We start from the raw sequence: 27,566 nt of genomic DNA, 5'->3' as shown, positions 1-27,566 counted from the left end.
TGTAATTTGGTCATATGAATTTATTGAATTTGTAACTGTCAGTAAGCTTTTTAAGATAAAGAGCATCTCTTGCTGTGTTTGTGTAGGGCCTATAACAATGGAACCCCAGTCTTAGCTGGGCTTCTAGGCATTATTAGAATACAAACATCAATGCACTATTTTACAAAATAGCAATGAAGGATATTCAGCTGAAGCCAAATAGAGGATAGCGCAATAAAGGATAATCATTATAGACAGAGCTGGCAGCAGTGCCTGTAGTTAAGGATGACCAATACTTTCCATTGTAAGATTTTTTTTTCTGTTGCTTATAACTTTGCCAAACTTAACTGTTAACACTAAACTTTCCATGTTGAATACCTGTCATGTTGAATTTTTATGGGAAGTTTCAGCAAACCATTTCAAAGAATGAGGTTCGGAAAAAAGTTGCTTTGCTCATGTTAAGTTCTTACAACTGTTTCATTGAGAAGTTCTAGCATCTCTGTATTTTGGCACAAAGACTTGAAATTTGACAGGAGGGTTCACACTTGGGTCAGAGAGATGCCTCATTCTTTCCCTGTGAAAAATCTATCCAAATTTGGCTCAGTTCATAAATTTCTAGAAATTGCTATTTTCACATGCTTGGTAGAGTTAGCTAAATTTTTCCAAAAATTCCGAGTACATTGAGTGTGCTGTAGCCCCAGGCTGCAAGGACTGAGCAGGACTTTTCCTTGTCCAATGGCCAATCCCCTCCTGGATGGTAGGGGAAGCTATAGCATAGGGTACCAGAATTGAGAGCAGGAAGACATTCTCTCAGTACTCCCCCCTGTTGACACCCAGGCTGTGTTGAGGAACAAGGAAGATGTGGAACAGGAACTGGCGAGGTGTGTGATAGGAGTAAATGGAGACACGGATGAATGAAAGAGTCAGAGGAGTCAAATGTGTGCAGTTTACTCCACAGAATTGACACTTCACAGGTATGCCCCCTGACAGCATGTGGGGCAGCCATCTTCAATGGGGTCAGCCTCCTTGTGGTCCCATTGGTAAGAATGGGAGGCAACAATCATCTCTGCTATGGTCAACATTACGGATGGTTGTCAGTAAGGCTGCCATTTCTCTAGAACCATTTTAACTAAGGGCATCATGTGACTTTAATCCAATTGAAAGCAATTGGAGATGGCAGCTATGTTGAAAAAGAGCAAAATTTCGAGTTTGTTTCTAATGATCTCTAGATCATGAGAAATTTTTTTTAAATCTCCAAATATGAGTTTTAAGCTCTATATCTCAAGTTTACAAGATGATATTCAATTTGCTTCATTTAAGAAAAGTTCTTATGTAGTGGGAAAATGATACTTTTAAGATAGTGACAAATGTAATATGGTATCCCTTCCTTTTCCCCACATGCCGCTTTTTTGACATTTTGGCGGTCATGCTGTGTTTGGTCACCTAGGCCTGCAACTTGGGGTGTTGTCTTTGATTTCTTCCTCTCTTGCCCCATATTTACATTTATTTTAAGATGGAAGGTGCTATAGAAATGGAAGGTATTTATCAGGTTTCCAGTTGTGGTGGTGGTGACGTGAACAGTTGTTCACTAAGCACTAGACTGAAACTATGAATGTGTTTAAAATGAATCTGGTCCAAATATTCAGAGTCATTTCAGAAAGCAAGATATATTTATTTTTGCGAGAGGTGCAACTTTTGATAGTGTACTAAGAATGTTCAGTTTGGAGTCCTGGATGTAGGAAGGTTGAACAGATACATTCTGTAAGTGAAAACAAAGAGAGTCCTGTAGCACCTTAAAGACTAAAAGGTTTCTGTGCGCATAAGCTTTTGTGGGCTGCAACCCACTTTATCAGATGCATGACATTCTGTAAGTGAATAATGATAAAACACAGAATGGCAGATACAGGGATAATAGGTTTAAAATTGGTGGCAAAGAGGTGATGTTAATGAAGTGACTTCTCAGCTACTTTTTATGTTACCTCTAAACTACACAAGCAAGCAAAAATTACCACATCAAGTATTCTATCTCCAATTTAATAATCTCTGCTCCTGCTGTCTTTGTGATTGTTCAGATGTGAACTGCGGGTAGGGGGGAATCAGCTTCTGGCCTTTTAAAACTGCTACATTGTGAGCTGAGTAGGGAAAAATATCACTGTTGAATTTCTGTGGGACTTTTTGCAGCGTTCTGTGTTTTCCTGCCATCATGGATCAGTTCAAGCTTGCCGAGTATTGACCTGTAATTAGAAAGAAATGTTCCTGATGCAGCTAGGATTTCCTCTCAGTACTGAATGCTAATTCTGCATGGGGGGGGGGAATCTATGATGAAACAGCTTTAGAACTGCTTAGCCAAAATTGAAGATAAACTGGTTAGGTTGGAAGTACAATGCACTCTCTAGCTTTCTCTGCTGGGATTCTGCTTTGTATTATTGAGCCTGAGATTAAGTTAAATTGAATATATAAAGTAAATATTACAGTAGTACTACATGTGTTCTGATATACACTCTCTAGTTTTCTCTGCTAGGGTTTTGTTTTGTACTACAGAGATTGAGAACTAACACCCATTCCTAAATTTTGTAACCAATATTCACACCTCACATATAATCAGGTTTTTGAAAAATGTAAATTTTTAGAAATAAAAGCAAATCCAGTGGCTTTTATTATTTTTTGAACAGTTGGTACTCTGTATCTATATGAATATAGCATATTTAAAAGTTCCAACTTGATGCTATTGATTCTATATATGAAAATAAAATTACACAATATTGTGTTTAAGTTCCTGAAAATGCCGTCCAAGAAAGTAGACAAAAGCATGATCAGGGAGGATTTTATCATTTGTTCAGATAACTAAAGTAAAATGAAACTTGGGTAATATCTGTGACAGTGGGGTTGTCTGTGTCAAATTGTGTATTCCCATTTTGTTTTGTAAGCATTACTTTTGAAGGGCTCCACTTCACTGTGGATTTAGAGCCATTTTCTAGTAGGGACAGAATGACTGTCTGAGAAGCTGGCGCAGAGCAATTTAGGGTTAGCAACTCTGATTGTGTCTGTAGTACAGGTTCATGCACAAGAACAATAAACTCTGTACAGAGGCAGATGATATGGCAGGAGGGGTTGGAGCCTAGAATCCTACCAGCTTGGCAGACAACCCAAGGAGGTCAGAAACTATATTTAAGAGGGAATGCTGTCTACGTAGCAGGGAGCTGACCACTGACACATGCCTGAAGACCCAGTCTGAAAAGGAAGAGAAGGCAGGAAAAGGTCTGCCTTGTCTGACCCCAGATTCACAACGGGTGAGATCACACCACGACATTCCACAGGGAACAACCTGGACTGTTGAATTGCTGTGTCCTCTAACACTCTAATCTGGGGTGCCTTTTACACTGCTTTACAGTCAAAACAGCCACTCCTGGCCTGCTCATGCACAGCCACTTGCATGTAAATAACTTCCAGATGTTTACATGAATGCTCGTCCAGCCATTCATAAATAGATATGGGGAGACACCTATGTATCCCCAGCCTTGCATCCGAGAAATGTGCATCTCGCACCATCCATTGCACTAGTGAAGAGTGCAAACTCATAAATAGTCCATCATTCCAACAGTGGGCAATGAACGTGCACCAGCCCTGTTGATCTGAGTAAAGATTTCCTAAACACTTCACTCAAACATACTGGTTTAGATAAAACAGTAAAACAGGTTTATTAACTAGAGAGAGAGATTTTAAGTGATATACAAGTGATAAGGCATAAAGGTCAGAGTTGCTTACGAAAGAAATAAAAGATAAACTCACAAGCTAATTCCTGAACTTTACCAACGCTAATAAGTTTAAAAGTAAAAAGGTTTCTCTCACCCAAAAGCTTCAGCATACTATATGGGCTGGAAAAACCTCCAGGCCAGGACCACTCCCCCCAGTTCAATGATGTTTCCTTTTGTCTTTCAAGTGATGCTGCTGCCATGAGTAGAGATGGTGGAGGAGAGGTATCTAGAGGCATTCTCCCCCCTCCCTTCCCCTTTGACCCTTTATACTGGAAAAGTCTCTGCTGGGTTATGGGGGTCAGGCAGTTCTATGGCATATGTAAGCTGCCAAGTGTCCTTCAGGTGAATTGTAAATTTCTTGTTTACAACCCCCCTGCTGGTGAATCTCCAATTAAGCAGGTAGAGGCCTTGTAGTATGTAGCTGGTGTGCCAATGTGTCTTTGTCTTGAGAAAATGGTCTGAAGGTGTTACTCAGAACTATAGCATATTTCAAAAACAAGCATGTAATAAAATCTCATGGCTCCATATACAATGTTGATACACACATTTTAATAGGACAGCGATGTTCAGTACATTGCATTTTCAAATGATACCTCAAAAGGCATACTTTGTACAAAATATATCATATCAAAGTGGTAAACATGGGGTACAGGGTGTCTCATGGGTGGCACATGGTGTCACACACACCCAAGAGGTTGTGTTTAGGACTGCTTTTATCTTCCAAAACTCTAATTTTCTAGGGCTGTTTGGTAAAGTTCTTGTGGATAAGAAATTCCTTGGCTAAACCTGTATTCTTTGCTTGCCTGTCACATTGTTCCTGATGTGGTTAATTAAGTAGCTCAGAGCATCCAGCGAGGAACTCCAAGGAAGTGTTTATAAGCAACTGGAGACTAAGGAGATGTTAGTTGTTGGTTCTGAGGTATAAGGGGTCTGGAATGAAGAGCCCCACATTCCATGGAAGGGTAGCAGAGATGATGTCTGCACCCAGGAGTGTGCCTTAAAGACCCTGAGCTACGAACAGACCCAGTTGGTTTAGGAGCACATAGGATCCAGCAGTTGGGTCCACTCTCAACAGACCACTGTCCATCCTGAGATGGAAACTGACCTAAGCTGTGGCAATATCATCCTAAACTTCTGACTCATCCATGTTCAGCATGTGATTTAAACTTCCTTCAGAAAGTAATAACACCTAACATAGTCCTAAAGCATTCTGTGGAAGTTCAAAAGTTCTTCTGTAATCACCATCAACCTCATGGTTGGTTATCTGAAAGACTTGATATCTCAATTTTCCAATGACACTTGGTGGAACTCTTAAAAAGACTGACTTCAGTGAGGCTTTGAATCAGGTCCTGCATTTATTTCATCTGACCTTTTGGTAAGTATACTACTTCTGTTAAATATATGAAGGACTTTGACCAAAATATACATGCATGTTTAACAAAGGAGAGGCACTACAGTGAGAGAATAAAGATACACAAGCAATTGAAAGAGAATTCAGAGGAGAATGAATGATTATAAGTTGAGGACTATAGTCTCACTAGAAATCTAACTAAGGATAAAGACCTGGTATCACAAAAAGACCATATAAAAATGATTGAAGAAGCTATGGATTCTTTCCATTGTTTAGTGAGCATGATTGATCCCAAGCACAATGGTTCAGCACAACACAATACAGGAAGAAGAGGCTGAAATGTGGCTGATGGAAGGAATCCAGGATTACATTCTATCTCTTTTGTAATTTAAATTGAAGTTCCAATTTCTATTCTAAATGTTTGTGAAGAAGGAAGTTCAGTTAGTTTGCTATATCAAAGTGTGGGAAAATTTGAGGAAGCAAAATCATGGAAAACAGTCAAATTGAATTCAGGATTCTGTGAATTTAGAAAAATTTGAACCCCTGTCCAGTCAACATAGTAGCAATTAGGTATATTGTAGCACTTTCTGATTGGTTTGGTCAATATTTGGTAATAGCATGATGTTAAAAAGCAAATATGTTGGTGTAAGTATATCTGTATATAAGGACAGATACAAAAGAGTTCAAGACATAAATAGTAGTTTGGGGACTTTATTATGTTTTATATACAGAATTGCAAGGTGCTAATTTTTGACCAATTGTGTGTTTGAGTAAATATGCTTACAAATTGAATTATAGTATGTTGTTTCATAAAACCTAATTTTTTTATTAAGAAAAAATGCTTTTTTAAATCTAGAAAATCACAACATTCCACAAGTGATCAAGGCCCATACAGCACATTAGAACTAAATCATGCATCAGGGACTTTGGATTGATATAGCTTTAGGTATTAAGCTGCACTGTTGGTTTCACTGTTCCCACTATTGTAATTAATCTGTGTGCTACAACAGAGCCCAGTTGCTCGACGAATCACAGACACACTTGCGGAGCTGGGACCCTGGCCCTTCAACTCTCAAAACACGGGCCTCTTTCACTTGGGTTAAAACATCAAAAACCAACCCACCCCCAAAAAATTATTTCTCTCAGTTGGCACAGTAGTAGGTCCTTATTTTCTATGGGCCGGCCACTGGAGGAAAATGTGATTTCTCAAGTCCACATGCATATGCACACGTTGTATTGTACTAAATTTAATGTCACTGTATAGATGGAAAATAGCGTAACCATTTTCAAGAGGCCTCATTTACTTCAGAGAAATGGATGAATTGCTGTTTTAGAAGCACCAAACAGGGACTGCTGCAATGGTGGGAAGGGGAAAAATGGGGCCCAGGCTGGGCCGGCCATCCCCCCAGCAGCTCCCTGGTCCCAGAACTGGTGCAGGGAAGATTTTCTCCTCCAATATGAGGGCACTGGAACCATAGGTGTTATCTTCTCTCTGCTCCACCATTTGGGCTGCAGAGAGGAACCGAGAGAGCATACCTTTTAGACATTTGGAGGACTTTCTACAGTTTTGACTGGATTGTCTTTCCCCTGTACTGATTGGCTATCTACTCCAATCTTTCTACTCCCCCTCACCCTTCCTTAGTCTCTCAAACTTCACTACACACCTGTTTCCCTTATTCTCTTCTCCCCTGTCCTGTCTTCCCCTACCATCTAGTGTATCTGATCTGTCTCCTGTCTTCAGCCCAAATGGTGGAGGGGAGAGGAGATTACACCTATGGTTCTAGGGCTCCCATAATGGGGGAGACAGTTATCCCTGCACAGTTCTGGGACTAGGGAGTTGCTGGGGGGGAGGATGGCCCGGTTCCTGCTTTGCTGCTTCTGAAATAGCAGCTGATCTGCTTCTCTGAAGTAAATATGGCCTCTTTAAAATGGTTAAGCTATTTTCCACCTATACAGTGACATTAAACGTAGTACAATACGAGAGAATAAAGGGAGCAAGTGTGGAGTGGAGTTGAGGTAAAGAGACTGAAGAAGGGGGAGGAGGAACAGGAGCATTGGAATAGACAGCCAGTCAGTAGAGGGTAAAGTTAATAATCGTGGAATTTGAGACAGGCAATTTCCTGCAATACCTTTGGGAGATCTTATTGAATTAAGTTCGAATAGCTTTGAATCCATTGTATTATAAATGCCAAGTTTATAAATTTTTGAGAGTATAGATAACTTCTCTGGGGTGGGAGACATGGCCAGTGTAAACTCAGTGTTATGAATTTCGAAGGACTATTTTAAACAACGTGCAGACAAGAAGGAACTTTTGGAACAAACGAAGTTGTGGGTTTCCTAGGAAATACCTGTGGGTGGGGAGATGCTTTTGAAGCTGCGCCCTGAGGAGAGAATTATTGTCTGGCTTATTACCTATTCATGATCTCTGAAAATCAAAGACCCTGCTATGTAAAGGAAAGGCTAACTCATGCTTAGGTGTTCTTGTTTGAACAAAAAGCTGTTAAACCAATAACTGGCCAAAAAAAAAAAAAAAAAAATCCTTGTGTGGGGTTTGTAGGACTGACCAGCTACCAGAGGCCTTTTCAGAGTTGAGTGATCTCTGATAACCTTATTAGTATATGTTTGTTCTTTTATTGTTTTTAATGTTTTCTCTGTAAGACTTTCACCCTAATAAAGGCATGTCTACACTTAAAAAGCTGCAGATGCATTACTGTAGTGCTTCAGTGTAGATACTACCTACACCAATGGGAGGGAGGGTTCTCCCCATTCTTCGTCTGCCCTGTCTGTTTAGATGGTAAGCTCTTTGAGTCAGGGACCGTCTGCTACTGTGTTTGTAAAGTGCCTAGCACAATTAAGTCCCCTTCTTAAGGTTGGCCGTTAGGGAGTAATATAATAAACATGTTAAATAAATAAATATATTAGACAACGTCTCATAGTTCATGATCTCCTTTCAGCATCATCAATTACTTAGTTATTAAACTGCCGTAAAACTGCTTAGTTTTTTATATTATAATGCTCGACCTATTTGTCAGTTTACAAGACTCTTCTAAAGAGCAGATGATGCCTAAAGTAAAAGTTAATTGATGCATCTTCTGTAGGCTCTCTAATGACCTAACCAAGCCAGTAATACTGGATTGTTCTGCCCTTCATTAGGGAACACTCCCAGCAGTTGCTTCATCTCTTGAAACCTGAGCTGAGATTTGAAATGCACAACTTCTTGCTGAGAGGAAAGCAGAGACTCTTCTTGGAGTAGTGTCCCAAAGAGGCTCTGATCTAGTGTGCTTGCACCTCTGCACCTTTGATTGGAGATTTCTCATAACCATGTCTGTTCAGCATGTGTCGGTCTTGTGCTCCATGGTGTTATATAGCACTGCATGGGCAAACCGCCCTCTGTTCTTTCTCTATTGCTTCAACCCGAGATGGGACCTTTGTAGTTGCCTGCATTGAGTTTTACCTCAATTGTGACTCCTTAGCTCTTTTAGTAGTTAATTATAGCTGTTCTTAGGTAGTAGTAGTAGTAGTTTAACTACAGTATATTAAAAAAAAGAAACTTAAAAAAAATGTTTAGATAGATTCTTCCCTCCTGGGAGTTTTACTTTACTGGGAGGGTATCCCCAGTTCTCCTGGTTTCAAATGTTGCATGTCATGCAGGGAGGCAATCCGAGTGACGGACACTCCAGGTGCACCTGTTGCCTTGGAGAGAATCTCATATTTTCCAAAAGTGCAACTTCAGTCTGGCATTAAAATCTAGAGCAAGAAAGAACAGGGAGATCAAATGTTGACTCCCCATGATGAAGTGCTTACTGTGCCTGGCCTTTGACCCAGGTTAAGGGAGACATCCCCTCTTCCCTTCCCTGCCAGTCTCCGAGTAAGTCCACTGTCTCTGAGCCACTCTCCTCAAGGGTATTTAAGAGGAAGGCCCAAGATGACTCCCAAAAGACCATCCCTCAAGTTCTCCAGGTAGGGACTTTACCTTAGAAAAGTTGTCTCCAATGACTCGAGTCGCTTCAGCAGTCATTGCTGTCTGATCCGATACCCATGGGGCTGCTTGTTCCTCAGGTACTGAGAGCACTGTTTGACTGTGAAGTCTCCGGCTCAGAGACATCTTCAATAATGTCAACAGAACAAGGTGGTCAGAAGAGCTCTACCTCTTCAGTCAGTACCGAGCTTGGGCTTCATCTGGACACCCCGTAGAGCGGTTGAGATTCACAGTGTCAATTCCCTCAACCAGTATCACTTCGGTGCAGGCCTGGACGCAGTACCAACATTGCTTTTGGTATTGCAGGAGTTTCACTTTCCCTGAGACCGTGTGGTGTCCGAGATGCCCAACTCACTACTGCTCGGCTCTGACATACTCTCAGTACCATGGACTTCTAGATCTCTGGACATTTGCCTGGTACTGACAGTTTCACCTCATGCTGCTTCTGTTGCTCCACCATTAGAGAATGTTTTGGAAGAGGTGGATTCTGATGAAGATCTTGCCTCGGTCTCCCAAATATCTGTGCAGGGCTCATCTTTCCATTCCTATAGAGGCCTCTTTCCAGAAGTCTCTGAAGTGATTAGAGCTGCTCACAAGAGATGGCTACAGCCACCATGTCGCTGGTGTGAACATCCATGGATGCCTCCACCCATGCCATATGCACTGCATCCTTGGCCATAGTGGGACCCTTGGGCAGTTTATCACCAGTAATTTTCTAGGGCCTCAAGCACCACCCATCAAAGAGAGACAGCCTTCATCACCCTTCCCCTCTAGGAGACTGCAACCCCAGGAACAAACCTTTGAGGAGAACAGGAAGCTAGAGCTGATGAAGATGTCTCTCCACCAGCTAACATCTCTTCTTCATCGTCGGATAAAGCAGTTCTTTGTGTGATGGTCCCTATATGTATTCCAGAGATATGGGTGCGCATACAAGCTGTGCACCAGAGCTGGAACTTTTCAGTAGCAGTGTCCGTTGACGGACACGTGCATCGCATGTTGTCTCATGCTCCAGGTGAGGCCATAAGAGACTGTGTGGGGTGATGCTTCTTCAGTTCCCTCTTACTGCCGCATGGTTGGAGTTGGAATCCTCTTTCCTCCAGGCTCGTAGTCTGACTATGAGAACGTTTTGTCGGTTATATATAGTGAGCTAGTTAAGTCTCTTAATTGTGTATATAGTTCATAGTATCCATCTGGGGAACTGTGCTCCACGTTCTGGGATTCAAAAAATGCATGTTGTGCCCTCACTCATTCTCAGTAAGCAAGGAGCAACGCTGCTGCCTATGCTACTTGGGGTAGGCGTATCTTGTTGCGCACTATGAGATCTGCAAGTCTTTTCCCCTGCAGATCCGTGAGGCTTGTCTTTTGTGACTATGGAAGTTCCTCATGGTGGAGGCGCTCTGGTTGGGTGCAGAGTCTGATCCGGCCCTGACGGAACCGACAGTGCACTGCCCTTTAGCGGTGATAAGTGCCTCACCCATCACCTCCCACCTGGATCCATCAGTACCACTAGGGCAGTAAAGTCCAGGTGTGAGGGTCATAAGCGCACTCATGGATATCACTGCAAGTCTCCATCACGATGGCTGCTAAACGCAGCATTTCCTTGCTGAGCCATGCCACGCTGTGTGAGACATCACATGAGGCCCTGCTGTGCAGCCCCCTAAGCTCCCCAGTTCTGTGGGTAAAACTAAGAGGAAAAAGGACTCACCGGTACTGCTGACTGCCACAATATCCGTGTGATGAGGCAGCCCTCCACAGCATGTATCTGCATCGTGACTGGAGTCTCCACACTCCATACAGTACATGCTTTCAGGCTCCAATGGTCTGAGAGACCTCTCTTGGACAGCTGGGTGCATCGAACCTCTACTTCCAGTGCCGCACCTGGATCTGCCCTATCCTCCCTCTCTGCTGCTGCTCAGTACTGCAGCTCCCTACTCTGGCGGATGCGCACTTTTCTTCTTGGGATAAAGACTACATCTAGTGGGTGTGCATGGACCGCCTGCACTGATGGCTCCACCTTTACTGGAGGTCTCCTTGGACTTGGACGGCTATTCAGCAGGGGAACCATAATTCTCCTGTGTCTTGATGCAGCTTGGACTCCAGGCAGGATACACCCCTGTACCACCACCTTGGTATAGATACCCTTGGGGTCCTCCATACCCTTAGGACCTGCCCCTGGGCATATCTGCTTTCCCAGGCCTTGCACCCTTCTGTCTGGGCTCCTGAATGGTTCACAGCTTTCTACGTGAAGGATGCATACTTCCCCATCAACATACATCTGGCCCACTGCAAGTTTCTTCGCTTTCGCGTGGGCGACAACCACTACTAGTTCAGAGTTCTCCCCTTTGGCATCGCGACAGACCCAAGGATCTTCAACAAAGTTTTCGTGGTCATGGAAGCTAAGTTCCCTTACTTCGACAATTGACTTTTGGTGGCACCATCTCTCGCCGAATTTTTGCCAAAAATATCTTCCAAGTTCCATATTAACCAACCCATTCAGATCTTGCACCCTAAACCTAACCTAGTCAAAAAAACCTTGGCACTGAGCACAAAATAAGAAAATCACTGACACTGGCAGCTAAGCGACTGAGTACCAAAGAGACTACTGGTTACTCGGATACAATACCGACCATGGTGCCTAAGGAACTCTCTCACTCTGACACAGAGGAAAAGGATAAATCAAGGCCCCTCCACCCAGACATGGTACCACTGCAGCCAGCGGTCCGCAAAACCTCAGAAATGGGCCTGACATCAGCGTTGTCAGAAATCTCGGTGCCGACCAGAGTCTCAGCACCGGCAACTGCCGAATTGCACATCCTGGCACCAATGGCACCTGCTGAACTGCCTGCCACTAGTGATATTGCCACTGGCACCAACACCAACTACACCAGCGCCGAGGAAGCATACAGAGAAGTGCAGACTCCATGAGTAGGAGGAGGAATTTCTAACATACTCCCCTATTTCTCCACTGTACAGCACAGATACACTTACTGCGCATTTTTCTCAGGATGAGCCCATCTCCCCCATATCTTTTTCAAGTGATGAGGACTATGATGGAGAACAGGGCAACATTCTCCCCGCAGCTATCCTCTCCTAAGGGGCAGGTTATCAAACGACATTCACACTCCAAAATGTCACCCCATCCATGGTTTGGACCTCCATGGTTCGTTCCACCCGCTCCCTACCTATGCAGTGGCTGAGATAGGATACATGGCCCTCTTATTCTGTTTCCTGCAGCAAACCATCCACCTCTCATAGGCGTAGAACCAGATAATCATGCAAGTCTGCTCCAACAGTAACTAAGCCTGAGTTCTCTTCCCCAGATGAGGCCATAATCCTTCTGCCGCCCACCACCGCTGATGACTTTCAATAATTTCAGGACTTATTCAAAAGAGTGGCCAGCAATATAGAGATCCCACTCCAAGAAGTACTGGAGTCAGAACATAAGCTCCTAAAAATTTTACAAACTTGGGCCTCTTCGAAAATCAACCTCCCTATGGATGATGCCCTAATGCAGCCGGTGAATAAAATCTGGCAAATGCCAGCTACCATCCCTCCCACCTGTAAAAGGGCCCACAAAATTATGTCCCCGCCAAGGACACAGAATGCCTTTTCATCACCCACCACTCAACTCTCTCATTGTAGAAGATGCAAACCAGAGGAATAAGCAGCAATACCACAAGTTCACACCTCAAGATAAGGAGAATGAGATTTTACTTACTTAGGAGAAAGGTATATACTTTTGCAACCCTGCAATTGAGAGTTGCAAATTACACGACACTGCTAATGAATCACGACCACAACTACTATAGGAAATTATCAGAAGTTATTGAACATATCCCAGAGAACAAGAGGGAACAATTTCAATCTATGATAAAGGAGGGACAATTGTTCGCAAGGATGGCTCTACAAGCTCCCTCGATGTGGCCAATACAGCTGCCAAGACAGTGGCAACAGCGGTGGTCATGTGTAGAGCTTCGTGGCTACATCCAGCGGCTCTGCTAAGGCAACTCCAGACCACAGTCGAGGACCTTCCTTTTAATAAGAAAAAGTTGTTTGTGGAGAAGATAGATGACATGATGCACACGATGAAGAACTCTCATGCCATGCGCCGCACCTTGAGCATCTACACACCTGCCACAAGAAGAAAGCCCTGTAGATATCAGCCATACAATTCCAGGTACCAATACCACACAGGCGATATGACTCATCACATAACAGACAATGAACCCAACGACATAGACAATCGAATCAGCAGCCATAAACATCCCAGGCTGTGCCCTCCAAACCTCAGTTTTGAGGTTTTGGTCAAGGGTCTGCCCGACCTCCCCCAGCTTCCAGAACCTCAGACAAACACCATCCTCTTCGACCATCAACGATGCTCTTTCTATCCATGTTGGGTGAACATCACAATAGACAAATGAGTCTTGGAGATTGTCCAATCTAGATACACTAGCCCTTTCATCTCCACACTTTCTACCCATCCCTTTTCAGGGACCCATCTCATGAGCACCTATTGAGACAAGAAGTCAAACAGCTACTAAAATAGGTGCTATAGAACACGTTCCCTCCCAACACAGGGACAGAGGTTTTTACTCCCCATATTTCCTGACCCAGAAGAAGAATGGAGAGTGGTCTCCAATCTTAGATCTCAGAAAGCTGAACAAATGCATAAAAATATGAAGATTCAGGATGGTCATTTTGTCTACCATAATCCTGGTGCTGGAAAGGGGACTGGTTCGCAGCCCTTGACCTTCAAGATGTGTATTTCCATGTTGGTATTCATTCTGCTGACACAAAATTCCTCAGGTTCCTCTTAGGAACCAATCATCATCAATACATGGTGCGACCCTTCAGCCTTTCCACCACCCCAAGGGTTTTCTCCAAGATACTTGCCTTCGTTGCCACACACCTATGCAGGAAAGGAGTCATCATATTCCCCTACCTAAACGATTGCCTGATAAAGGCATGCAGCCAGCTTCAGGCCAAGCAGGTGGTAGAAATTACAATCTCGTGTTTTCAAAAGCTTGGGTTGATGATAAACCTAAAGAAATCCACCATAAAAACCCATTCAACAAATAGAATTTATAGGGGCACACCTGGACTCCCTAACAGCCAGTGCATCCTCACTGAGACACAGATTCGACGCTATAGTGAGCCTGCAATACAATATAGTAAGCTGCAATACAGAACAGCCCGACCATAACTGTTTGCACCGGCCTTCAAATGTTAGGACATATGGCAGCAACTACCTTTGTAGTACAACACGCACAGCTTCATATGCGGGCCCTACAACTATGGCTCTCAACAGTGTACAAACCTCAGACATTCACTGCACAAGACAATTGCACACACAACTTGGTTAATAAAGTGGTTAACTGTAATAGTGTTAACAAGACTTAAGAGACAGAATATTTTTGTGTGAATGGATGCCTGGATGGAGAAGACATGTAATGTCATCTCTATATGTTCTTATGGTTCTGTGATCTGCAGGAAGAGAGCAAATTTGAGTTTGTTTAAGGAATTCTTGCAAACCTATACTTGAGCTGTGGAGAAGGGGGCAGAAACCCCACCTGTCCATCAATGTAGCAGCTACTAAATCATACCCTCCAGAATTGTTCCAGGCTTTGAATTATTCCATGTAGCATCAAAATCCAGCACCTCCTGGCTGCAAAGACAATCCATTATTTCTTGGAGAAAAGCAGACATGTAAGATGTCCTCTCAGGACAACAGGAACCAGGAGATGGAGGTAGACAGTTGGTAAGACACAACGTGCAGAAAGCTTTAAAAGCACAGAAAAACACCCTTATCCATGCCCCTGTTGGCTAGTTAAGAGTCAAGAGCATCTAGGTTTAGGGTCATGGCAGGAACCTGCCTGGATTTGAGTGCTTGGGGCTCCTCCTGGGTGTAGAGGTTGGGATTGCTGGGGAGAATGTGATTGAGTCCTAATAGCAGAGGGCAGCTTTTCCCTTCTTTCTCATGTCCTCGTGGTCCTTTTCCCTCTAGTGTATGGGTAGATAAGGAGGAATAGAGGAATTTTAGTGGGACTGTTCAGGGAGTGGGAGGGGTAGGACAGAGACAGTAGAAGGGGGAGTGGGCAAGTTCCTTCTTCATTTCCTTTAAGTCCTAGAAACCATGAGAATTTACCAATGTTGGTTTTTCTTAACTTATGGTGTGTGAATCATTGAGCAACCCCTTGCAACTCACTATTGGGCGACTTCCCTTGTGTTTTAAAGTTCTTTTCTAAAGTTAAGCATTCTAGCTGCATACTGATAGTTTGTGTCTAGAAGCCTTTTATCTCCCTTTATATATTTAATGTTCACTGCATGTGTTTAAACTACGTAGTAAATTTTAAAAATCTTGTCACTATACATATTCCATTGCATTCATTGAATTGAATGGATACTGTCTGGTGGCTGGTATCTGCTTCATGTTTTACTATCACTTTTCTTGGTGTTTTGTTTTTATTATAATTTCTTTTCTCCTTGAGTTTGACAGATTAATTCCTTTTCATTTTATAAAACAAAAATCTGATGATAAATGTTGCATAGACAAAAATACTAAAGAGCACTCATGCTATCAAGTTAAAATAATAAAATTAGGATAGACTTAACTTTGCTAGCCCTTCTCCTTTCTGATTCAGAACTCCCATGTGTGGATTAAGGTGAAGCCAAGGGAGGGGAACAGTGGGAAAAGGAACCAAGTTAGCTTTAATTGAGTCTTGTTTAAATTTGTCATTTAAACAACAAATCCTTATAAAATATGGCTCTTAAAATACTGTGCATTTATACAATATGAATGAACTGTTGCTAACTAGGCTCCCTTGGTTTGAGATGTTTTGATCAAATAATATTCTAATGCATTTAGCATGTTAATTGACGTATCATCAACGATTTTATAGTTACTCTAGTAAGTATTAAATTAAATTAAATTAGATTAAATTTAGTCTGTTCTATAAATTTTCAGTAAGACTGTAAAATATATATTTTGACCATCTTCCTCAAGTCAGTAAAACAACTTTTCTGTGTCTAATTGATATGTAATTTGTAAAATGTGGTTTATCTGTATGTTTGAAATACTAGAATGAAAGTTGAGCTACATATCCTTCCATCATCAGTTTTTTTTTCCATTGTATGCTGCAGTGCATTTTGAAGATAAGATGGGGTTGGTTTCTTTGGCGAGTAGACAACTTGATTGTACATTTTGTACCTTTTGCAGTGGTTTCTTCAATGTTCAGAAAACAACTTCACGTTTCATGATAAAATAGTTACAGGAAAATCATTAATTTAGGTTAGGGATGTAAAAATTCGTTTAACAATCCATTTAAACTTCTGAAACTTCTTGCTCGCGGGGAGGCGCCGAGCCCAGCACAGCTCCCTCAGGCACACGCTTACTGAGTAACAGCTGGGCAGCTCTTCCTTGGTGTGGAGCTGCAGTGAGCTTGGCCGCTCCCCCAAGGGCAACATTTAAACTAATTAGTAAATGGTAAGACCGATGCTTATCGTTTAAACGTTTAGTTGCTTACATCCCTAAAGTAGTGTATTCAGTTGATTTCTGTTGTTTCTTCATTCAATGAAGAAACAGTATAAAAACCATGCTATACGTCTGCATGAAACTAGGCCTTCAATTTAAATTTTGGAAGTTGTAGTTTCACTTTGGAGTTCGCTTGGAGCAGCTAAAAATATCACTTGAATAATTGTGTGCTAGCATATTACTACCAGGTTCCTAAATATACCAACTGTGTGTGTGTGTGTGTGTGTGTATATCAACTGTGTATATATATAATCAAGCTTTCAGTTACTAAATTTTCATCAGCAATGTTTTCTTGGTCCTCTTCAATTATAATACTTTCCACTTGCCTTGCACCCTCACTCCAAGGATCTAGAAATACTTTACAAAGTCAGTGTACAACTATGGGAATTGCATAGGCCCTGATCCAGCACAGTACTTTAAGCATGCGAGTTGTCCCAATGAAGTTAACAGGACTAATTGCTTACTTTTAAAGCACACACTTAAGTACTTTGCTGGAACTGTGTTATCTGTAAGAACTTGGTTTTGAAAAAGCGAAAGTAAGATTTAAAGTTGTGTATTCTATCTATTAGCACTTAGTCAAATAGATAGTTTTTTGGGTTGCTCTTGATTTCTCTCTCAAATAAAAAGTTGGTGTAATTGGGTGGGGAAAAATCCAACTTCGAGAGTGCACCCTGCAAGAAGGAGGTGATTAGCTTCCAACAGGATTTGAGTTTTTAAAATAACGTAGAAAAGTATGTGCCTAATAGTTCCTCTTTTTGACATAATGCATAATGTATAAATCTTAGCCTTTCCCTAGACAAAAGACTATGCCACCTGGTTTCTACTACCAGAGGTCTATTGAAACCTTACAGGAAACAGCTAAAGTTTCAGAAGAGGAGGTCTATTGCCCCTGTTTTTCCTTCACAGCCAACCACAAATAGTAAACATCCCTTTTGAGATGCCGGTTGAGAGCTGCAAACCAACTTTTCCTCTGGATCTGCCTTCTCCTTTTCCCCCACCATTTGGAAACCACTTTCCCTGTTTTCAGGCATCATGGAACAACATAATGGACAAATGGGTCTTAAAGATCATAACATCTGGTTATGCAATTCAGTTCCATACTACATCTATCGCTCCTCCCTCACATTCACAACTTCTCTGTCTCTCTTCAGGCACCCCTCCTATGAGAGGCTTTTCAACTCTTATGTGATAGAGATGGTGCTTGCACCTTAAAGAGGGAAAGGCTTCTATTCCAGGTATTGTCTTACACCCAGAAAAAAGAGGGAGGTTGGTTTTAACAGTTCTTACGAAGCCCAGGGTTTAAATGGGGCCTCTATGTTTTTTCCTCACTTGTCTGTCAAGACCCTCGTTCCTTACTGTGACCACATCAGCTGGAAGGGTGAAAGACAGAACAGCTCTCATGGTGAACTATCTCTTACCCAGACTTCTACATAGACAAGGTATCCTCAGACCTCATCCAAAGTTTATTTCTAAGGTTGGTCTGAGTTGCATTTACATCAGGATATTGATTTGACAATATTTTTCCCTAAACATTCTAACCATGATGAAGCTAGATTACATACCTTGGATGTCCAAAGGATCCTTGCCTTTTATCTTCAGAGAATGAAGCTTTTTTGGTCTTCCCCAAGACTCCTCATTTCCTTTGTGAGGATGAGGGTTACTCCTATTTCCATCCAAAGGTTATCAAATTGCATGTTGGGATACATTAGGCTATATTATGAGTTGACAAAGGTAGTTTCATCAACTAACGTTAGGGTTCATTCAACGAGGACCCGAGTGATCTTGGTGGTTGACGTGAGGAATGTCTGCGTTAATGATATCTGTTAAGCTGCCATATGGGGTTCCATGATACCTTCTCCAGACATTGAGTTGGTACATGTTTCTGGAGCAGATGCTGCTTTTAGTAGTGCAGTCCTTCAGTCTGTGGTAGATATTTAGATCACTGTTGGAAGTCACTTAGAGTGCAATACACATATGGACAAGCACTTGAAGATGAAAAGAAGGTTACTTACCTATATAGTAACTGGAGTTTTGAGATGTTGTTCAAATGTACATTCCACAACTTGCCTCCTTCCCCTCTGCTTCAGAGTCTCTCTTTAATATTATGGGATCTCTGATAGAGAAGGAACTGGAGTGGTGGTTGATCCTGCACCACTCTTTATACCTTCGATAAAAGGTATGAGGGTAGTCATGTGTGGACCACATAGACACTGTGAGCAAAAAATCTGCAATCTCTGGCATATGGAGCTCATTTGCCCCCAGAGTGGAATACACATATGGACAATGCATGTCAAAGAACTCCAGTTACCATACAGGTAATTAACTTTCATTTCAGATATGGAAAAAGACTGCAACAATATTATACTGCATTATTAGATAGCAGGGTTATTACTAATTTTCATTTTATAAAGAAATAGGAAATGTGTTTTTCAACAGAATGTCCTCCTTATGAAATTACCATTCTTCTAACTCATACACTTTTGCTTTCTTAATGTTCTATCAGTTACAGGATTTCTTCTTTCATTTTTGTTTTTTTCTGAAGACCTAGTGTGGACAGTAATGACCGCACGTTTCCGATTGCCTGCTGGCAGAACCTACAATGTACGAGCATCTGAGCTGGCACGAGACAGACAACATACAGAGGTGGTCTGCAATATTCTTCTCCTGGATAACACTGTACAAGCTTTCAGAGTTAATGTAAGTACAGCATTATGTATTAATTGATTTAGTAACAATTTCATTGTATGCCTGCCTTAATTTGTATACACTAAGTACCTGCTTTTCTTCAGTAAACTTGTGTGTCATATGTTTGACCTCCAAACAAGACATGAAAAATGTTAAATCACAAATAAAAAAAAGTAATAAAGGTAGATACTATATGTGAACAAACATGCTTGCACATTTGTATAATTAGCCATCTTGTGTATCTCATCAGTTTTGGTGTCCTCTAAAAATATATTACGAACACTATGTTCTTAACAGTCAATTTTTGAACGCAAATCTTATGCTATCTGATCCAGTTTCTCTTTAGGGTCCCTATATTTCAAAGTGAAGTCAGTGGTAGTTTTGCCATTGAGTTGAATGGGAGCAGGAACAGTCTCTAATTGTTTGTTGAGGGAGTTTGAACTTTAAACACATGATCATTTGTAATGCTATGTACTTTCTTGACTGTATATTTAAAATGTTTAGATAATTTATGTAATCATATTTACTATTGAATTAATAGGTTTTTCTGAATATCCAACCACAAGCATCTTTCCCCGCTGCTTTTCTCAGATTATAGTCTACTGTGTCCCCACTATTGTTTAAAACGACAAACTCGGTACATAAAAATTTTACAGTAAAAAAACATAGTACAGTAAAATTCTTGTTTAAAACAACAAACATGGTACATACTTCTAAGAAGTGTAGGAGAGAAGAACCAGGAGACCAATAGCCAATTAGTTGGTGAATGTTAACAGCAAAATAATTACAGATATTCTAATGAAGTTAGTGTGTAAATATTTGGAAGGCAATTTTCTGTTACGTGTTGGACTGAGCAAATCTAATGACCTCCCAAACTTATTAGAACTGAAATAATAGATAAATTGAAAGCATGCACTCTTGTACGCATGCATATATTTATTTGGACATTCAAAAAACATTTGGCAAAGGGGTCTATTCAAGAAAAACTAAAGTTGTCATGGAATGAAAGCTAAAGTACAGTTATGGGTTAGAAACTGTCTAAGAAAAAAGAAAATATTCTTAGCATGGCAGAAACTTAACTGTGAGGTGGCTCAAGATTCTTACAAGGAACAGTGTTCAAATTACATTTATCAGTGATCTGAAGAAAGATGGAACAATGTGATTGCAAAATTTAAGGTTATGATTATTTTGATTAATCAAGACTAGAAAATACTGAGGATTTCAGAGGGTTAGGTAACTGAACAGCATGATGGCTGATTGGATAATAGGACCTTAACTGGAGGATAAAGGTGAAGTGGAGTTGAGGAGGAGCTTCCCTCGGGTGAACCATAGATATACTGGAATATTTTTTCTGTTGTAATGACATTTTTAGGAAGTTGTAAGCAGAGAGATGTTTTTATTTTAAAAACATGAACAACTGTTCAACTTACCAAATGGGAAGTTATTTGGGATATAAGAGAATCATGTAACTGAGTGTGATTATTTCATTTAAAGTACAGAATAAAAACTGAATTTTTAACTCTTCTGTAAGAAACCAAGCAGCAGTAAATCATCTCCAGTTTTTTGTCACTTTTATGCATAGAGATTTTAAAAATATTAAAATAAATACATTTTAATTCTAGAAGTTTATAATGAGTTTCATCGTGTTCAGAAATGCCATCCCAGTAATGTTAAACTGCCATACAAACGTAAGACCAACACCATCTCTACTGTTAACCATAGCAAAAAGGATTATAAAAGTTCGGTGTAAGTACAAACAAATGAGAGCTGCCAAGATTGAAAGGCAGAGGAAACATGCTCCCCAGGACAAACTGAGTTTTCATATAACACGATGTTTAGTTCCCTCTTTGAATGATTGGAAGTAATTATTAGTAATTACTATGGATACGATTCCGTCATGGTAAAATTAAGCAAAATTTACAGAACAGTCATGAGAGGAAAAAAAGGCAAAATCAAGTTATGGTCACAGTGGGGCTGAAGCCAAAGCCAGAGCCCTGCTGTATGGGACTGACTGACGGAGCTGAAAAAGTCACGGAGATCTGTTAGTCATGGAATCCATGATGTCCATGACCATATCATATCCTTAGTATTATTAATAGTAATTACTGTTAGTAATGGCCATAGGCCATGCACAGTGCCAGCAAATTTTGGGCACATTTCTTTATCTAATTTTGCCAATAAACCAAAATCCTAATCTCTGACTCTGTCTTTTCAATACTGGTCATCCTTAACCACAGAATGTCAGGGCTTGTCTACACAGTGTCAGCAAAGTGCAATAGAGGGGGTGTGATTTGTAAAGTGCACTAACGTACTTCACTCTAAGTGCCCATATAAACCAGCTGGTGCACTGTAAGCCTAGTGTGCGTTGATGTAGTCACATTTCAAACAGGACTACATAAACATGAACAATATACCTTTTAGAGTCCTTCAGCAGGGTCTACTACACAGGGCAGTAAGAGTGCAGCATGTTAATGTGCTTTATAGATCACATCCGTCTGGTGCGCTTTGCAGTGAGATGTAGAGAAGCCTTCCATTATGCAGAATTGTTCAGCTTTGTGACTTTCTTCACGAAGTAAGGGTAGTGCACTTAACCCACACATTGTACAGTGTTATTCTGTCCCAGCCTTCACTTTGGGTTATGGTTGTTTTTAAAAAAGGTGAGTATCAGGGTTTTCTATAATCCCTGAGGGGGCATATTAATTTTTTTAAAGTGGAATGGGATTTTTGCACTCCCCCTTCACACCCCACACTGTCAGATGCAATGAGGGAACTCAGGGGAGTTCCCCCTACAATTTAAAACAGACAGGAAGGTGCAGGTGTCCCCTGAGAGAAGATTCAGTGGCTGGCTGTGGGTAAGGATATCAAAACCTCCTTGCCCTAAAGTACTGGACTGGCCCAGAACTCTCTGGTTGCAGCTTTTCCTTCTTGAGTGAAGGACAAGCAGAACTTTCTTCCCACCCCTCAAACCAATCACGTATCCATCATACAGAGGTTCTTGGAATAAGGGCGTGCCACTGCTTTTCTGAAGCAGGGCAAAAACTGGGACTCTGGACAGTGACTCTGCAGCTGTGATGGTAGTGTCAATGCAGGAATGAGTAGATGCACTATCTTATTTTATAGGTATTAAATGCCATAGTCTGTTGTTTGAGACCACCTCTCCTCTTAAACACCCAACATGACACCTGAACTGTGTAGATCATTTCCAGTGGGTGCCCCAAATCACCAAGGGTAGGATATACTTGCCTCTGGAGTTCAAGCTCACCAGTTGTGTCCAAGCCCAAGTCTGGCCATTGTTTGGAGTATGATGTGAGAAACTTTTTTCCAGATTTTCTAACTTCAGTTTCTGGAATCTCCTGGTATCTGCTGTTTAGGTTTCCTTATTCCTGTCCTTCAAAGTTAGGTAGCTAGGTGTGTCTGGCAGTCACTGAGTTTGATGTTAGAAAAAGGCTTTAAGAGCAGAAAGTATTATAAAGCATGTTTAGATTCCTTGGCAGAGGACAGCTTATAAGTGTAAGCAATAATATTTCACCCACCATTTGGTGAAGTAAATGTATCTGAATTGGTTGTAATAGGGTATATCAGACTAGTGTGCTCTGTAACTTCCATCACCTGAAATCTGGTAATTCACTTGATATTCCAAATATAATTCTAGTCATTTCCTTCATAATGTGAAATACTTATTTCTTCTTCATAGTAAGATCCTTAGCATCTCGTACAATGGATATTTCATCCTGCTTCTGGATTGGCGGAACTATACCTGTCAACCACTGGCAGCAAGGGAATACCCTTAAATTCCCTCTGCGTTTTTTTTCTGCCTCCACAGTGACACACAGGCTCAACCAGCACTTTCTGCTGCAAAACTTTCTGAGGAAAATTCCAAACTTTATTTCAAATTTAGACTAACAGTTAGGTTCAATAATTTGTCTGCCTGATTCCCAGGATTCCCTTTTATTTGTGAGCAGATTGTGCACTTCCCCATATAAAGTGTTTGCAGGGGCTGGTACCTCTATAGACTTTAGGAAGTATGCTAGTCTGAGAAAGCTACAGGCAAAAGGAAGGGTCTTTTGTATCCTGCTTCAGCCCTTTACCTGATGTGTGATTGGAGAACTCAGATAGCTCTGTGGCCAGAGTGCAATATCCCTTACTGCCCAGTGTGGGCGAGATTACCTCAGTCCCCCTTCCCTGGACTGGAAAGGAGCCCAGCAGGCTTGGAGAGGCCAATTCTGCAGCCCAAGCTGGGCAGGGTTGCTGTGGTCCTGCTCTCTGGCGGGAAAAGAGGCAGGATTGAGAAAAAACTGTCCCTGGGGCAAACAGCTTCTTCATCTCCTCCCCTATCTCCATAGAGGAAGTGAAGCCAGAAGGGTAGTGTGGCAGATGGATAATCATGCTTAAATCCAGATAGAGATGCAGTTGCTGGTGTGGGCTGATTGTAGAGTTCAGCGATTTCTTCCCTCTCTCCACTTCCCAATGGGTCATGGATGGAAGAACTAGATAAAGCACAGACTCTGACAAATGCAAAAGTTTCTTTTCTATGCCTTAGTACCCAGAGGAAGATGACGGATACACACACACACACTATCTTCTGTTTGCCCACAATTAAGGATTATCTTGCTTTCCACTTTGGAGGCATGCTGCTGTGAAAATCCCATTGCAACAGACCCGTAGACCTTAACATGAAGGGGAAAAAAATGTCTGCACCAACCTAAAATTTCCTTTTTTCAAGTAATAAGATTTGCAGATGTGGGCTACCTTGGAGACACATGGGTCATCCGGAATAGAGATGGGTATTGACATCCATAGATTTGGATTTGTTGGGGTTAGGTGGAATTTACCATGCTATGCAGTTGGAGAAATTGTTGTACTTTTTTCTCAGTGTATTACTCAGCCTATAACGTAGGACAGTAGATTTAAATTATCCTCGCTGTAGAAATAATCTCTAATGAAGGGAACTTCAAGAGGCAGCATATTCCCTGGCTGCCTGTAACTGACAAGTCTGGTTCTGCTCCCAAGCTGCAAGCAGGCTGAGGTGAAATAACGATTGCAATATATATGTGGACCTTATTTCTTGAAGAAAGGAAACTTTCAGGCAAGTACAGATACATTTTCATATTGTGCTACTTTGTACGCCATATTTCCTCTTGATTATATTAGGTCTTCATCCTCATTGTTTACATTACTGTGTGACATTGAATTCCATGAACCACTTAACTGGCTCCTAGTCTAATCAATTCAAATAATTTTGACCTAGTTTCATTGTTTTTTACCTTCTATGCTCAGTGACTTTTCAGATCAATTTTTTTAGCAGTACAGTATTCAAAGGGTTTTCAATAACTTGTTGAAAGCTTCACTGTACTAACAAACAATGCTCAGATATAAGCAAACATGTCTGAAGATAGGATAGTCAATCTGAGTTATGAATGCAATAAATAAAATTCCAGATGAGATAAGTGAGAATCACTAGGAATGCAAGCAAAAATTAGTGTGGCACAAACCTGGATTGTAATTTGAGTGGTGTTGCATCCTTTCCAATAACTGAAGTCTGCTTATAGAATACTTGTGTATGCAGCATTGGTATTTCCAAGGTGCAGGATACAATATGAAACAAACCCTTATTGTAAATGTTGGCATATGTTTAAATATGCTGGTGGTGTTATGCGGATATGCGACTTGCAGGTTCACATTGGATATGCTTATTGCTATTATGGAGGGCACTGGGTCTGACACCAGAATTAAGGCCTCTTCAGTGGCGCTTATATATATGGCGCCACCAGCCCACCTCCCTTTCATTTCCTTCATGCTGCCTGTGACAGTGCTGGAACATCTCTTGATCTTGCAAGTCTCTGTGTTCCTAGTAGTTCTTTCACTGTTTTTATAGCTCTTGCTAGTGTATATATTTTTTAAAAGTTAGTTAGTTAGTTAGTTAATCTAAGTTTGTAGTTAGTAAGTTCCCAGGGTTGGGGCATGCCTCACTTCCTGGGGTTTAAACCTTGCGCTTCGTGCAAGAAGCCTATGCCATTGAGTGACCCACATCAAAGTTGTTTAAAGTGCTTGGGAGAAGCTCACATCTCTGAGAAGTGTGTAATTTGCAAGAGCTTTTGCCCAAGAACCAAGAAGGACCAGGACATTAAGCTTTAGGCCATTCTGAAGGAGGCAGAGCACAGACCTGCGTCACAGCCACAATCGGACTCGGGACCGAGTACCGCGGCTTCGACAGAGCGCTCTGCCGCGTTGGAGTCAACTCAGCACCATTAGACATCCCCAGTGCCGAAGAAGCACCAAAAAAAGTGCAGTCAGAAGTAGCATTTGCCGGCACCGAAACTAACTAAGAAAAGTTGGGGGAAGCTGGAGTCAGCTCGGAAGGGATCTCTGCCCATACAGGTGTTGAGCCTGGCACCTGTGCCACTGCCGACTCCGGGGAGTGGCAGAGGCCTGTGCCACCTATTGATCACCTCCACACCTGAGGCATTCCAGGTGATGAAGGACCTATTGACTATGCCAGCGGTTCTCAACCTTTTTTTCCCGAGTACCACTCGGGCCAGGTACAGTCAGGTCAGGTACCACTTGACCCGACTGTACCCGACCCGAGTACCACTCGGGGAAAAAAAAAGGAGGGGACTTGCGGCGGGGTTTCGCGGCGGCGGCGGGAGGGATTTGCGGCGGGGTTTCGCGGCGGCGGCGGGAGGGATATGCGGCGGGGTTTCGCGGCGGCGGCGGGAGGGATTTGCGGCGGGGTTTCGCGGCAGAAACAACACCCGCCGCCGAAACTCTTCCGCCGTTTCCCCATTTTTGGTGGCAGGGTTTCACGTGGTCGGGTGGGAGGGCCCTTCCGGCAGCGGCGGATTCAGCAGCACGCATACCACCCAGCCTTCCGGTAATTACCACCGGTGGTACACGTACCACCGGTTGAGAACCGCTGGACTATGCCATGGCGCCTACACCACAAGAGAGTAGGCCCCTGCACCGAGGGGCAGACACCCCAGCTGGGGGTCTGTTGAAGGGATTCCAGCAGCTGTGCAACCATCCTGGTCAACCGGTTGCCAGTCACCAGCTTCGTAGCACTCCTCAGGTTCTTGTCACTGATCTCCAGAGCCATGTTGGAACAGGTTGAGTTCGAGCCTCTGGTTGCCATGCGCTAGGTGCCAATTCTCAGATCACTAATCAGCTGATCAGCTGACCGTCAGCATCGATCCTGGGAACCTCAAGATTCGCCAAGCCCATGGCACGCAGCAGGTCACCGAAGGGGTAGTAAAGCTGGCTAAGGTTTTGTGGCAGACCCCGGCATCTCTGCCTCCCACATCCAAGCGGGCAAAGAAAAAGTACTGTATGCCCACCAGGGGTTTCAAGTACCTATATACCTACCCATCCCCGGGCTCACTTGTGGTCGCGGTGGCTAATGAGCTCGACAGGCAGGGGCAGATAAGCTCTACACCTAAGAACAAAGAGACAAAGAAAATGGACTTATTTGGTCGATAAATATATTCAGCAGCAAGCCTGCAACTAAGGGTGTCCAACTAGCAAGCATTGCTGGGTCCATACCATTTTAACAACTGGCAATTGCTAGAAAAGTTCATTGATTCCCCGCCACAATCCTCTAAGCAAGAGTTCGAGGCCATCCTGGAGGAGGGTAAAACTGTGGCCAAGATCTCCTTATAGGTGGCTTCAGATGCAACGGACTCAGCAGCATGGGCAATGGCCTCCACAGCGTCAGTGAGGAGAGCTTTGGGTCTCCAGTCGTCTGGTGTCTCAATGGAAGTTCAGTAGTCCATCCAAGACCTTCTGTTCGACTCTGCTCTATTGGCGGACCAAACTGACTCCAGACTGCATGGGTTAAAGGACTCTAGGGCCACGTTGTGCTTGTTGGGCCTCTATTACCCTGTCTTAATCAAAGAGACACTTCAGGCCCTCTCAGCAGCACTGCTTCAGTAGACGGCCCAGAGGGGAGCCCTATACAAAGAGAAATAGAGGCTACAAGCGATGCTGGGGAAATTCACCGGCATCTGCACTGAAGCCAGGCCCGAGCCATCATTCCTCAGGCTAAAAGATGCTTTTGAAGGTTTGCCTGAGGGCAACCTGCCAGTCTATACTCAAGATCCAGTTTCCCAACTATTCTCCTCTTGCCTTGCCTCTTTCCTCTCAGCCTGGAAGGCCATTACGTCAGACCGTTGGGTGCTAAACACAATGGCTGCCAGCTACATCCTACAGTTTGTCTCAATGCCACCCTCCCATTTCCCATCCTCCTCCCTCTTCAGGGACCCCTGTCACGAGTAACTACTCTTCCAAATGGTG

At 42.4% G+C, this 27,566-nt stretch overlaps 1 protein-coding gene across 3 annotated transcripts in view; it reads left to right on the top strand.

The window, feature by feature from the left end:
* The first annotated feature begins 19,138 nt into the window (after positions 1-19,138).
* Positions 19,139-27,566, top strand: part of PTPN4 (protein tyrosine phosphatase non-receptor type 4) — a 125,956-nt gene continuing 117,528 nt past the window's right edge. For all 3 annotated transcript variants that reach the window (XM_067549068.1, XM_067549061.1, XM_067549052.1), the window contains exon 1: positions 19,139-19,292. In XM_067549068.1, coding sequence (XP_067405169.1) covers positions 19,155-19,292 — 138 coding nt within the window. In that variant the 5' untranslated portion in view covers positions 19,139-19,154. The remainder of the gene's footprint in view (positions 19,293-27,566) is intronic.

The sequence above is a fragment of the Emydura macquarii genome, unplaced genomic scaffold, assembly GCF_026122565.2.
Source record: "Emydura macquarii macquarii isolate MOO-44397 ecotype Brisbane River unplaced genomic scaffold, CSIRO-AGI_Emac_v2 contig_260, whole genome shotgun sequence".
Lineage (NCBI taxonomy): Eukaryota > Metazoa > Chordata > Testudines > Chelidae > Emydura > Emydura macquarii.
This window is presented reverse-complemented; position numbering and strand designations above follow the sequence as displayed.